Genomic DNA, 13,606 nt, shown 5'->3' with positions numbered 1-13,606 from the left:
AGTGCTTTAGAAATGGTCCCGTTAATCAAAAGGCTCCTTCATCATCGATCGTACGTGCTCTGAGATCATGACGCGACATGCGGATATTTTATCATGATCCGAGCATATACTCGGAATTCTTGGCTAGGGATGACCGGTTCCGGACCAAAAAAATGTTGAGCCTATTCTATTAGGGTCGATTTCCGATTCTAGGAACAGGGAATTGGCCGGTTCTAAAGTCGACCTAGGTAATCGGGCCTAACCTTAAGTAATGTAACAATTATTTTAGGAAAGCATATAATGTGAACAACTCATGGTGCAGTGGTTTAGGCTTTCATGAATTCATAACCTTCTCAAGGGGATAATTGTCCAAAAAGTTATAAACTTATTGTATGACGGCCAATTTGGTCCCAAACCTATTATTTAGATATTTGATCGAAATGACTACATTAGCAAATCGTCAAAATGTTTATGATTAAATTGACAAATTATCAAAAGATTTAGGACTAAATTGGCAAATCATCCAAATGTTTATGAATAAATTAGCACAATTGAAAAGTTTAGTACTGAATTGGCTTTTGTATGATAACTTTAAAACTTTTTGGATAATTTTCTCCCTTCTCAAGCAGCGGCGATTCTTGGGTTTAACCAACGATTTATTGTATAAAACTGAGAATCAAACCTGTTAAGGCCGATTCCCAATCTTTTACCTAGGAACCTACCCTGTCCCCATGTGAACACTTGCCCGGGATCGGGTCGTGTGAGACCGGTTCGATTTGATTTTCTAGTTGGACCAGCCCGATTGGTCATCCCCTTTCATGGCATTATGCGCATGATTTTTTCAAAAAGGAGACGGTGAGCGGAGGCTCTTTGTTGGGCCACGGCTTAGGCATGGCCTTTGCTTGCGTATAGTGTGGGAGTGGAAGACATCGGCAACGTTCGTGGACGGGCCTTTTGGCTTGCGTATACCTTGGGATAAGTAATTGTGTAAGCTTAGAAAACGAAAAAAAAAAAAAAAAAGTTGTCGTGCACGAAAAAAAAGGGTTTTTGGACAATAGTTGAAAATCAAACAAAAATAAAAAAAAAATGACACAAATAGTTTCTGAATTTTAGCTCAATATGCAATGTGGTACCTGCAATTTTAATTTGTTCAATATAGTCCTTGAACTGTAAGCCAATGTGCAATGCGGTTCATGAATTTTCAGTTTTTTCAATGTGGTCTATGAACTTTTACTACATGTTCAGTTTAGTCCTGAACTATGTGAATATATTCAATGTTGTCTCGGAATTTGAATTAATGAAAGGACAATACTAAACATTTTCATCTAGTTCAGGAATTAAATTGAACATCTACCAAAAGTTTATGAACTATATTGAACAAACTAAAAGTTCAGGGACTACATTGCACATTGAACTAAAGTTTCGGAACTACAAATTAAAAGTTCAAGGATCACATTGTACATTGGGCCAAAGTTCATGAACTATTTGTATCATTATCCCAATAAAAATATCACTAGTTTTTCTTACCAAACAGGAAATAATAATACCTTCGGTAGGTTTTGAACAACACAATGGTAAGATTCTATCCATTAAACATTTTTTTTATTGAGCAAATGAATACCTCTTCCTTTGATATATAAACTGGTTTTTTAAAAGTTGGATCAATATGCGGAATGCACGTAGACTTGATTGATGAAAACTGAAAACTTAAGTACTTCGAACTATGAAGACAAGTGCTACTAATCTTAAGTTCCGAAAATAGAAAGAAATGACTACTTGATAATAGCTGAAATTTTTTTAAGGACGGAATATAAGTTGTGTGTTTACAAGTAATATGATTATGGATGACATTGGTAGGTTTTCTATCGAGGGATTTAAGTAACCCAACCTCCACAATCGGTGCAGTTGATTGAGGGCGTCAGGAGATTTTCAGTTCGGAAATTGAAGGTCACCGGATTGAACCCCACAAACTAAGTGCAAACTAGGGGTGAGCCCGGTTTGGGTAGGCTATTCCCATCCTAGAACCGGGAACCGCTCACTAGGGACCGGTTCCGAAAAATTAGAACCGGGAACTGCCCGTTGGTTCCATGGATCCACCTGGGAACCGGACCGCCGGTCCGGTCCGGTTCCCGGGGTGGGTTCATGGAATCGGTCCCACCAGATAAGGACGGAGACGGAGACAGAGAGTCGGAGACAGTGAGGTGAGCATCGACCAATAAGAGTGAGAGAGTGAAAGTGAGCGTGAGGCGAAAGCGAAAGAAGTTCTTTCTCGGCTCAGTGTGAGGCTATGAGCGTCAAGCGAGTCAGGTTTAGTTTAGGGATTTATGATTTTTTTTTTAAATTTAAAATTTAAATAAATATATTATATTATATTATATTATATATTATTATTATATTACCAGTCCGGTCCAGATGGGCGAGTAGGCGATTCCACACCTGGAACCAGGAACTGGACTGGTACCCACAGGTTCCGAAAAATTGAAATCGGGAACTGGATCTATTCCCTTTGGAACCATCGGTTCCGGTTCGGTTCCGGGCGGTCCGGGTGGTTCCCGGTTCTTTTGCACACCCCTAGTGCAAACCACTTTGAGTCAGGTCCACCTACATCGCCCAAGGTGTGGACTTAACATGTTCATGGTTCTTGCAAGGTATTTCTTGGACCTCCACATAGTCGGTATCCAGGCCCGTCCCCTAGATTATGGCGAGAAAGAAATTAATCCCTTCCATTTGAGTGATTTTTTTACTAAATGAATCTTTTTAAGCCAAAACAAATGGCACTACCAAAGGTGGGTTAATCGTATTAAGTGTCGAATGCTTTAATTTCATCCCATTATTTTCTTTTTGTTTGGTTTTCAGCCCTAAATTTGTATGAAGTGCGATGTAAGCAGTGATTTAATCTTCACTGGAGTTAATTTATCACTTGAGAAAAGCAAAATAGAGAGCATGCCCCTAACTTTGGTGTACAGAGAACATTGAGTTACTCTGATGATAGGCCCATAAAACGCATAAATGCACAGAATTTCTTTTTCCTTTTCCTTTTTGGGATGTTTTTCAAAATACATAGGACTAACACATCATCCAATTTTATACATTTAAAACACCAAATGATTTTTTTTTTTGTCGATCAATCGTTTAATGTCTTGGAAAGAGCCTCATTTCATATCATTGAGGTTTCGTTTGTTTCGCGAAAAATGCGTGATTTAACAAAATATCTTGTTAAAAATGATCGCCTATATCGCTTGAGATGGTTAGTCAATGAGCAATGTTTTCGTTATCGACATCAATTTATGTTTAAACATTTTTATGAACGAAGAAAATATTTGTCGTCCATTCATTTTTGTAAACGATACAAGCAATCATTTTAACAAAAAATATTTTCAAATCATTCATTTTTCGTGAACCCGGTGATTTTCTAATGCCGAGAAAAAGAAGGATGCTCTGTTCTTGCAACGACTGTGAACTGGCTCGTTCCCAAGTTTAGCAAGGCAAAGCGAGACGGGCAACGCAAGAAATCGGGACTCAAAGGAAAGAGGAGACCTTGCCTCGCATACTTGCCATTCCGAAACTATGCAAGAAAACATCATTGCATACGCTCACCCTTTTCCATCTAGAAATGCTCTTTCAAAAGAAATGTTTGTCGTGCACTTTGTCTGTAATGAAACGAACCGATTCAAAATATCTCCCTTCAATCGTCGCCTATCGAGAGAACTGCCAATATTTCTTAGGTAGATATCTTTCTCGTGTAATACGGACATTCTTGATTCCAGTTTACGAGTTATGTTGACCGCTTCGGCATCGGACTTAAACGTGTCTATTTGGAATAGCTTCGGATATAATGTGACCGTGCTGCAATGCGACTTTGTGTTATGAAGTTATAAATCACAACTTTTAAAGCTGTAGAACCTAGAGGAGAGCATGGGTCGGGCGGGCCGCTTCTCAGAGCATTTTTTGTGCCCGATCGAACTAGCCAGTCCCGGCTTGACCCAAATTCTTCTAAAAGAAATTAAGAATAGATTAGTTATTGTATTTTTTAACCTCAAAAATCACTTTTTTCTTTTATGTCTATGCTTTTTAACTTATTTGTGAATTTACTAAAGTGTTTCGAGCATAAGTAATGTATTTTCTATAATTTATATTTTCATACTTCAATTAAGGTTTTTAAAAATCTGTTCGAGTCGATTTGGACTTTCGGGTCGTTGGTCCTTTTTGCTCACCCCTAGTAGAACCTCTTTAGATTTGGACAAGACAAAATCAAAACAAACACACCAATGCTATAATTTTCATCATCATTATTTTTTATTGGATCCTATCTTAATTATGTCCGATTACCTTTTTTTGTTCGACAAAAGTTTCATTTATATACAATAATAGCATTGTAGCGAGTATAATTTAGTGGTAAAAGTAGGATTCGTTTTATAATTCCTAAAAACTGCTATAAAGTGCTTCAATTTTGAGAATGAATAAATACACTATAAAAGTGGCAACGCCCTTTTTTACAACCGTAACCGCTACGGAGAAGCTACACTAAACACCTACATTGTCCTTCTGCTTGGCAAATTATAAGTAATCTCCCAACTCCTGCGACTCGGTCTCGATCAACACCGGTAGCATGTCCAGCATTTCGGCTAAAACCCTATGATCCTCCAATCACCACACCGGCCCCTCGACGAGCCACTTGCTCTTTTGCTATATGAGCAACCTTTCTCGTGTCGCCCCGACTATTAATGTGAAGCCACCCTTTCTCAATATGAACTATAAATGAGCTTGAATTTCGTTACCTCTTAGATCTTGACCTTTCTCTTCTGAACACGTGACAAAAGCATATTCTAATGAAGAGTGACCAAAAATAAAGCGAGATGCTAACTGCAATAAAGGAAATCGAAGGAGGGTTGTATTTACCTTAACTCTTGTTTCCTAAAAATCTCTCGTTCATTGCCGCAATTAACCCAAAGAATCTCCCAATTTCAGACCTAAGATTCTCGTAGAGATTCCCTTCCTCAAATTTTAAAGATTCCATACAAACTCCAAATTGCCAAATTATTTTCTTTTTTCTTTTTAGGGATAAGTGCATTAGAAGTCCTAGAACTTATTATGAAAGTGCAATTTAGTCCTAAAATTTTCTAAAAGTGCAATTAAGCCTTAAAACTTGTCGCGAAATTGCACTTGAGTCCTAAAACTTTTAAAAAGTGCAATCAACGGGTCTTAAAACTTGGCAAATTGATTGAATCAAGCCCTTCCATCGATTGCACTTTTTAAAAGTTTCAGGACTCAATTGCACATTCTTGATAAGTTTTAGGACTTAATTACACTTTTTGAAAATTTTAGGACTCGATTAAACTTTCGTCATAAATTTTAGGACTTGATTGCACCTTTTAGAAGTTTTAGGACTCAATTGCACTTTTATAACAAGTTGTAGCACTTTCAATAAATTTATTTCTTTCTTTTTACTTTTTATAATTATGAATTCTCCTCTGACTTTGGACCCCTATAAATACCAAGCCTTACTTCCCCAACCTTTGCGCAAGGTCCAAACCCCACTAACATTCCTCTGTCGCCGGACACCTTTCTCTCTCTTCCCCTGTCTCTTCCCCTGTCTCGGTCGCTCCGATGGCGCTCCGAAAAGCTCTAGCCAAGCGACTCTTCGACTCTCCCAGATCGGCGTCGCCGGCGGCAGGGGCGGCCCTGCCCTCGCTCCAAGCCGTGCCTCCCCCTCCGGCGGCCGCCGCCGCCGCCGCCTCCTTCCACCGCGAGTACGTCGCGTCGCCGGCGGCCGCCGAGAAGGGCCTCCTCCGTCGCTTCCTCCAGCGGCGCGCGATCAACCAGGCCGCCGGGGCGAGGCTGCCGGAGTTCCTCTCCCTCCCGGTCGGGGACAAGCTCCGCGAGAGGCTCCGGAGCCTCAACGGCCCCGCCGGCGGTGGTGGGGGGGAGCGCCTCCGGCTCGGCGGGCTCTCGCCGCCGGTGGCAGGGGACCCGCTCGCCGGGGTGTCGGTGGGGGACGCGAGGAGGCTGCTGAGGCTGTGGCGGGCGGAGACGATCAGGGCGAAGCTGAGGGGGATCGGCGCGAGCTCGATCTCGTACGAGGAGTTCGTGGGGATCTGCGACCAGGCCTGCGGGGGGTGCGAGGAAGAAGGTGCCGAGTTCGCGAAGGCGTTGGACGAGTCCGGCAACGTCATCGTTCTCGGCAATGTCGTGTTTCTCAGGCCTGAGCAGGTATATACATCATTCCCTTTTTTTCATTTCCATGGATTGACTCGAAACTTCATGAAACAACGAAGAAAACAGAGGAGTGTTCCTGTTCAGGCAACCATGACAGAGGCCTTAACGATCAATGCCCCTAAATGACAAATTTTTAGTTAAGGTCTACTTTGATGAAGACGATTACCATCAATGGCCAAAAGGGATCAAGAGATTAATGCAATTATGATTATCATTTTGCCATCCTGGGCTTATGCAATGAGATACATTAGCGCCAATTTGGGCAGCAAAGTTATGACCTTTACTAAGTTTCCTTGTTTGAATTTGGATCCTTGCCCATGCATTTAAGGAAGTAAGACCCAGGGCACGGCGAGTCTTGCCCGTCATATCCTATCGCCTTAGTTGGCTTAACTCGACCGGAGTTCGTCCTTAATTGGTACATTCATTAACAAGACGAGAAGAAGCCGAGATTGAGATTATCTCCATTCTTGCACCTAATCTAATGAGTTGCAATCGATTCACTAATTCGCAGGTGGCTAAGTCAGTGGAGTCGCAGCTCTACCAATCCATGGCCGGGCCCAACGACCCGAGGAGGAGGGAGCTGGAGCAGATGGAGAAGCACAAGGCCCTGATCGACGAGAAGGCCCGGGCCCAGGTGAAGGGCGAGCTGTACTGCGGGCTCGGCTTCCTGGTGGCCCAGACGCTCGTGCTCATGCGGCTCACGTTCTGGGAGCTGACCTGGGACGTCATGGAGCCCATCTGCTTCTTCCTCACCAACCTCCACGTCGCCCTCGCCTACGGCTTCTTCCTCCGGACCTCCACGGAGCCGTCCTACGAAGGGTACTTCCAGCGCCGCTTCAAGACCAAGCAGCAGAAGCTCATGAGGGTCCACAACTTTGATGCCGGCCGGTATCGCGAGCTCCGCTGCGCTTTTTACCCGGACGAGTCCCAGTCCTTGCGGGAAAGACCGTGAGAGGGGACAAAAGACAAAAGGGAACTAACCATTTGTGGCTAAATAATAAGGTCGCCATGATTGTTAAGGGAGAGAGAGTTAAGACATGAGTAACTAGTTTTTTCGGCCGCCGTCGTGCATGGGAACTCATCCATTTTTCTTGGAGTTCATCTAATTGAAGGTTTGAGGGGGAACATTACCAACGATCGACGGAGTTTACGTCAGTTTTCACGACTTTTCGAGTGCAACCTGAGTAATTTTTCCTGGGGAATTTGACTGCAGTGCGTTTGAGAGAGCAAACGATTAGGTCAACTTAGAAGAAGAACATGACTCTACCGCAGGATCTCTTGTATCGTAGAGATGTCTCTCTTCACTTTTGTACATAAGAGACTGTTCGAACAGATATGGCAAGAAAAAGGATCCCCTGTTGTTTTCGGCTCACTTTCCTTCTTTCTAGCAATCGATCTCCAATGAAGTTTCTCGTATGTGCAACGTCGTCTGAACTTATCATGTTATTATTCTAACCTCTAAACCAGTCAATTTTTTGGTAGCATAAACAACCAAGTGCTCAGATCATTGGATAGAGTAGATACATCTAAAGAGAGCTTTATGTAAAAAAACATGAATAACAATAAGAAGGTGAGTGAGTTCATAACTAAAAGTGGCATTTGCCCCTTTATGACGGGGATGACTCTCTTAATCTTTACTTAATTGTATCGGCCTAACTTTTAGCTAAGTTCAGACTTTCAAAGAATTTCAATTCTTTCTATGGAAGTCGAGGCAATGGTCCATTATCGTCCTACGTTCACCAAATCGATGGTTTGGAAACTCTTTGGTACCGAGGTAAAGCGGCATCGCTTGCTCAGTAGCAGCTCCCGTGTTCGCGTGGGTGATTCACCGGATCTTGACAATTATATCAATCATTATAGCCTTCCGTCTTTTGACCCGCCCTTCAACTGAACTAGCTGTCCGGCATCAAAGAAAATCTAACAAACTAATAACGGGGAAACGTTCTTCTTTTTGCTCCAATAGAAATAGAAGAGAGTTGGTGGAACCAACTTATCAACATTCTCCTCAATGAATCACATTTGAGAGCAAGTGGGTTTTGTAAATATGTCCAAATTCCACCGTGCCAAAGTCCACGATCATTTAGCACTAGATAAAAAGAAAAGGGCAGTCAGAATATGTGCTTATTGCGGGAGAACATAAACAAGAAACAACTTGTTGTAGCCCGAGGAAAAAGACAGATCGAATCAAATTCACAAAGGTCAGTTCAACATGGTCGGTACGTGGGCCTCTGATATAGTTCATCTCGGTCCAACACGTATCCAACGTTACTGAGTAGGGCCGAGCTAGGCCGCTGTTCTATGAACAAGTGCTTCCTTTCTTAGGGCGTAGCACAGGGCCTATTTCTTCCCGTTGATTAAGCTGAGGATGTAGACAGACAGAACAGCGTGTAGTAGCACATTCTTTGGGAAATGCAGCATATTTTGGAACAACCCAGTTGCATCTCCTTATGCAGCTGTGCTCTCTCTGTTTCCTTTCCCTCCCTATTTGCATTGCTAGACTTATCAAAATGAATCATAAATTCATTTATTAACTCATATTTAATGAGTTAAATTGTTATAAGGATTACTTATATCAAGTAAATGGGTTATCAATAGTTTAGAAGAATAAAGCCCAAACTGGGTTTACAACTTACTCATACCCAACTTACCTCTTGACTCTCTCTTGCCTTCACTCGATCTCGCACTCGCTCACCCTGCGCTCTTATCTCAGTTTGGGTATGAGTTTTCCTTAATTATGTTATATATGTGAGTTTTTAACAATATGAGTAGGGTTGGACATAGGGTTGGATATAACTTACTAGATTTGTATTATATAAATATGGAAAAACAGTTTAAATGGGCTAATTTGGATCGGACCATTTTCGACTCGACCTGACCCGTTTGACGGGTCTAGTTTATATGTTGATTTAGCAAAAGAAATAGTAGTAGTTCTGTAAACAAATGCCAATGAGAAAAACAAAAAGGGAAATTACCATAAACCCTCCTCGGCTTTCATTGGAAAATCACGTTGCATTTTTAGAACCTGGCAAAGAGGTGAAGCCAAAACAATCGGAAGCACGCATTCGGTGAAAAACATCTTTTAACAGCTCGTCTACATCTCCGTGCCATAATTAAGCCTGGTCTATGGCGATCCGTATCTTCAATTGATCTTAGCCAACAAAAAGGCCCAATCTTCAGCAGAGCAAGGTGGATAAATGCGCTTGACATTTCGAGAAAAATAAAGAGGAAATGGCAAGGTTGCGACGAGGTTAGTGGTCCTAGTGGGTGAAAGGCCCATGGGTGGTCGTCAGACGCGCACGTGCCGGGGGGTGAGTGGGTGGGTGGGGGCTATGTTCGTTTGCACCAATTGCGCGATTTGGCCAGATCTTATCTGTTGGGGTCATGCTAGTTGGTCCATAAACCTCATTTCGCTTACCCTCGGGCTGGCCTAGAAACATTTCACCTCCATTTGCGACCCCATGAGGCTCGGTTACTTGGCCCTTCACTTGCTCTTGCACTGAGGCCGAGAGAGGTGCTGGAATTATTGGCCTTACAATATCCTTTATCAGGTTCAACGTGTTTAGTCGATTGAAGCTCAAACCATTCTCGAGTAACTCCACGACTAGGCACGTCAGATGTTCCACCGTAGGTACGACCATGCTCAAGAATAGGGGTGAGCGGTTCCAAGTTTTGTACATGTTCCACCTGTAACCTACTCATGATAACGAACTCCTCATTTTTGAAACGTGAAACCTATCCTATATACCTTGAAATCTGGAATCTATCTTGTTACAGGTTCTAGGATCGGTTTCAGGGTCTACATAGGTTCCACTTGTATTATTAATTGAACAATTGAAGTGAATCATTACCTTTAATAATCACTACTTGCTGTTACAATCCACTGATCATAATTTATATCTAGAGATACAAAGAATATAAAGCATTAACGAGTCATAAAATGAAAGCTCAAACTAGTAGTTCTAGATTATACACTCATCATCTAACATCATGAAATACCACATGATCACGTGAAGATATAGACAAAATAAATAAATAAATAATTTGTTTAAAGTTTTAGGTTCTAGGTGCCACCTACCTAGAATCTGGAATATACTAGTCGAAACAGGTTTCTTAATATTTAGAAATTGGAACCTACCTGCATACCTTGAAACTTAGAACCTATAGGTTCTCAAGTTCCAGGTTCTATCTTGGAACCATGCTCACCCTTGCTCAAGAACATGTAGCCCTGTGTCGGCGTCCATGCTCAAGAGATAATGCTAGATTGAAGAAGAAGAATGGCGCTCGCATATTCACTAGGTTTTCGACTATTGCTTTGCATATTCTTTTGAGAAAATGACACAAATAGTCCCTGAACTTTGGCCTAAAGTGTAATGAGGTCATTGAACTTTTAATTTGTTTAATATGGTTCATGAAATTTTAATTTGTTCAATGAGGTCCCTAGACTTTTAGTATATGTTCATATAAAAAATGTTCAATGTTGTCCACGATCTTGAATTTATTGGAATGACAACATTGAACATTATCATGTAGTTTATGGACTACATTGAATATGTATAAAAAGTTTATGAACCATATTGAACAAATTAAAAGTTCAAGGACCATAATATACATTGAGCCAAATTTTAGAAACTATTTATGTCATTGTCCCTATTCTTTTCCTTTTTCTTCGTGTTGGTGATTTCTTTCCATAATAGATCAGATTTTTTAGGATACATGTGTCAATCGACGCTTTAGGGGGTGTGCTTCCAAAAATAAATCCATGGTTTGAGTGGCCGGTGAAATTAACGTACAACATTACTAGCTTTCATTCCTAATTAATGAATACCTATCCATATCTTATCATTTCGAAATGACGACCAAGGAATTTTTGAACATCAGTTGCCAAAAGAGAGATTCAAACAGAGAGGGGCTTAGAATTCAGAGGACTGTCCAACGCTTTCACGTTATACTGTTGTTGACCATACATAATATTGTCCAATCTCCCCTTTGGACACGTAAACTCCCCCACAAATCAAACCGACTAAAATAGACTACAGATTTTCTCATTACAATTTGTTAAACTACATTCAAAGAATGAGAATGGGACAAAAGAAGAGAAGGCTAAGAAATTTGCATATTCCTCGTCAAATCGTCGTTAATTTACAGCTTCCTCGCTCTGAACAAAAGAAGATACAGAAAAAAAGGAGGAAAAGAATGGGGGCAATCCCCGTTTGTTCTGCACAAAATAACAATTGGAGAAACAAAACAAATTCCTACGAGAACTGACCCAAAACTGATCGAAAAACCAAGAATCAGGACACCCAGAAGGCGAACGCAGTTACCAGATTTGCCGGAAAGATGAAATCACAATCCCAACAAGAGAGAGAGAGAGAGAGGGACCATGAACCGATCAATGATGTTTCTCTCTCGCGATCTTCGTCTCCGTGCCAGAAGAACCCGCTTGCGCCGGCGCCGTCGACCCGTCGTCCTCCTGCTCCGCCACCGCACCGACCTTCCGGTACTTGAGCTGCACCTTGACGTAGAACTTCAGCACCAAGAACAAGATCGCGCCATTGAACACCGAGTTGAACACCCAGGCTCCGATCCCGTTGCACCCGCCTTTCAAGAAGTGCAAGAAGAGGACCCCGAAATGGCAAATCAGGTTGCAGGCCAGCAGCACCACCTGGCAGTTCGCGACGAAGGGGAACCTGGCGCCGGGGAGGCCGATCGCGGTCCAGAACCGGTAGCCGTAGACGACGGCGTAGAGCAGGGTGGTGGAGAGGATGGCGAGGACCTGGAAGGACTGCGAGAACTCGAGCCAGAGGAAGGACATGCAGAGCAGGATGGACTGGTTGAAGAGCTGGAAGAAGGTGAGCCGGCGGCGGCGGAGGACGGTGAGGAAGGTGCGGAGGAGGTGGAGGAAGCGGGAGAGGTAGAAGGCGTAGGACCAGAAGAAGACGCGCCCCGAGGGTCGGGTGCCGAGGGGGAAGCAGAAGAGCCACTGGATGGGGGTGGTGCGGGACCGCCGCCACAGCCACCGGGTGTCCCGGATCTCGGCGGAGGCGGAGAGGAGCATGCCGGCGAAGACGGCGGCGGAGGCGGCGGCGACGGCGAGGCTGTGGAGGGCGGGGAGGGGCCCGAGGGGGACGGGGCGGCGGCGGGGGCGGGGGAGGAGGAGGAGGAGGAGGAGGTGGAGGGCGGAGGCGGCGGCGACGTAGGCGGCGACGGCGGCGAGGAGGAAGGACCAGGTGGAGCCCCAGAGGTGGTGGCTCCACCGGAAGTTGACGATGGACGGGTGCTCGGACAGGTAGTACCTCAGGGCCCGCGACATTGGCAGCTGTACCCCCATTCTCTCATCTGCCAAGGATCTGAGACTCCACAGAGCGCGCGCGCGCGCGAGAGATCGAATTGGAATGGCAGAGAAGCTAGGGAGAGAGAGAGAGAGGAGAGAAGAGAAGAGAGATGGGTGTGTGTTGGATATGGAAATGCAGTTGAGAAATCGCTGTAACTTTTGAGGTGGGGATGGATGGAAACAGAGGAAGGTCAGCGGAGTTTATAAAGGAGAGGGAGAGAAAGAGAAACTTCGTCTTCTTCTTTATAACGCGGTGGAGATGGAGAGAGTGAGTCAAAGACTGAAGATTCAGCTCCAGTCTGGTCTTCCTTTCCTATGCACATTCCATTCCACATCCCATTTCCCACTTCTCTTTTTATTTTTTTGGTTTTCTTTTTTGATTGCATGGACTTAAAAATTCTCGAGAAATCCTTATTGGCCCAGTTGAATATGTGATGGGCAAGGAATCAAATGTGTTTTTCCTAATTTTTTTTTAAAAAAAGGGGGGGATTAGGACAGACAAAAGAATTGGGGAACAAGGGCGCTTCCACGGGTTCTCGGGCGTACTACATCATCGTGATTAAGTATAAAAAACGTCGCGATACGTGATGGATCAGTTCTGGGTCACTCAGTCGGACGATATGTTGTGCAATTGTTTTGGTCTATCGAGGATCTTAATACGGAAAATTAAGTTTGACAATAAGAGGGGTTTGTCTTATAACACCATCGGAATTTCTTTGGAAAAAATATTAGGACCACTCGAAAAGGATTTGAACAGTTGAAAAATTAATTGAGTAATTAGATGGAAAGATATTTAATGGCAATTATGACGTTACCAATCGTGTTGCTAAACGTATCCTTTGTATTCACAATTATACTAGATGAAAATGTTACAATATACCATATTCCAATTTTAGCTGTTTATCTCAGAAGATTTTTCTTTCCATTTTTGAAGTACTCACTGGCTGAGGCTTCCAGAACTCATAAATAAGCTCCAAACAAAATACATTAAACGAACATAGACACTCCAGAATTTTTGCGTGATATTGCGTAATATAAACTAGAAAACCGGTTAGTAAAATGGTTGGATGATTTTGTCCT

The 13,606-nt window shown here is 43.0% G+C and overlaps 2 protein-coding genes across 2 annotated transcripts; one reads left to right on the top strand and one right to left on the bottom strand.

Moving 5' to 3' along the window:
* The first annotated feature begins 5,515 nt into the window (after window positions 1-5,515).
* Window positions 5,516-7,567, top strand: LOC115668877 (calcium uniporter protein 4, mitochondrial-like). Its single transcript, XM_056321135.1, has 2 exons — window positions 5,516-6,189; window positions 6,707-7,567. The coding sequence occupies exons 1-2, from the start codon at window positions 5,587-5,589 to the stop codon at window positions 7,145-7,147; spliced, it is 1,044 nt and encodes a 347-aa protein (XP_056177110.1). The 5' UTR covers window positions 5,516-5,586; the 3' UTR covers window positions 7,148-7,567.
* Window positions 7,568-11,290: 3,723 nt separating this feature from the next.
* On the bottom strand, window positions 11,291-12,736 carry LOC115668869 (elongation of fatty acids protein 3-like). Its single transcript, XM_030590234.2, has one exon. The coding sequence runs from the start codon at window positions 12,521-12,523 to the stop codon at window positions 11,585-11,587; it is 939 nt and encodes a 312-aa protein (XP_030446094.1). The 5' UTR covers window positions 12,524-12,736; the 3' UTR covers window positions 11,291-11,584.
* Between the last annotated feature and the right edge of the window lie 870 nt (window positions 12,737-13,606).

The sequence above is a fragment of the Syzygium oleosum genome, unplaced genomic scaffold, assembly GCF_021117445.2.
Source record: "Syzygium oleosum isolate NSW1041296 unplaced genomic scaffold, Sole_v2.1 Sole_v2.22, whole genome shotgun sequence".
Taxonomy (NCBI): Eukaryota; Viridiplantae; Streptophyta; class Magnoliopsida; order Myrtales; family Myrtaceae; genus Syzygium; species Syzygium oleosum.
This window is presented reverse-complemented; position numbering and strand designations above follow the sequence as displayed.

What these genes read in the sequence shown, in the direction of transcription:
- LOC115668869 (XM_030590234.2), bottom strand. Translation starts at nt 12,523, where the DNA reads ATGGGGGTACAGCTGCCAATGTCGCGGGCCCTGAGGTACTACCTGTCC.
- LOC115668877 (XM_056321135.1), top strand. Translation starts at nt 5,587, where the DNA reads ATGGCGCTCCGAAAAGCTCTAGCCAAGCGACTCTTCGACTCTCCCAGA. An exon ending in TGTTTCTCAGGCCTGAGCAG is followed by an intron (nt 6,190 to 6,706) that starts GTATATACATCA and finishes ACTAATTCGCAG; the next exon opens with GTGGCTAAGTCAGTGGAGTC.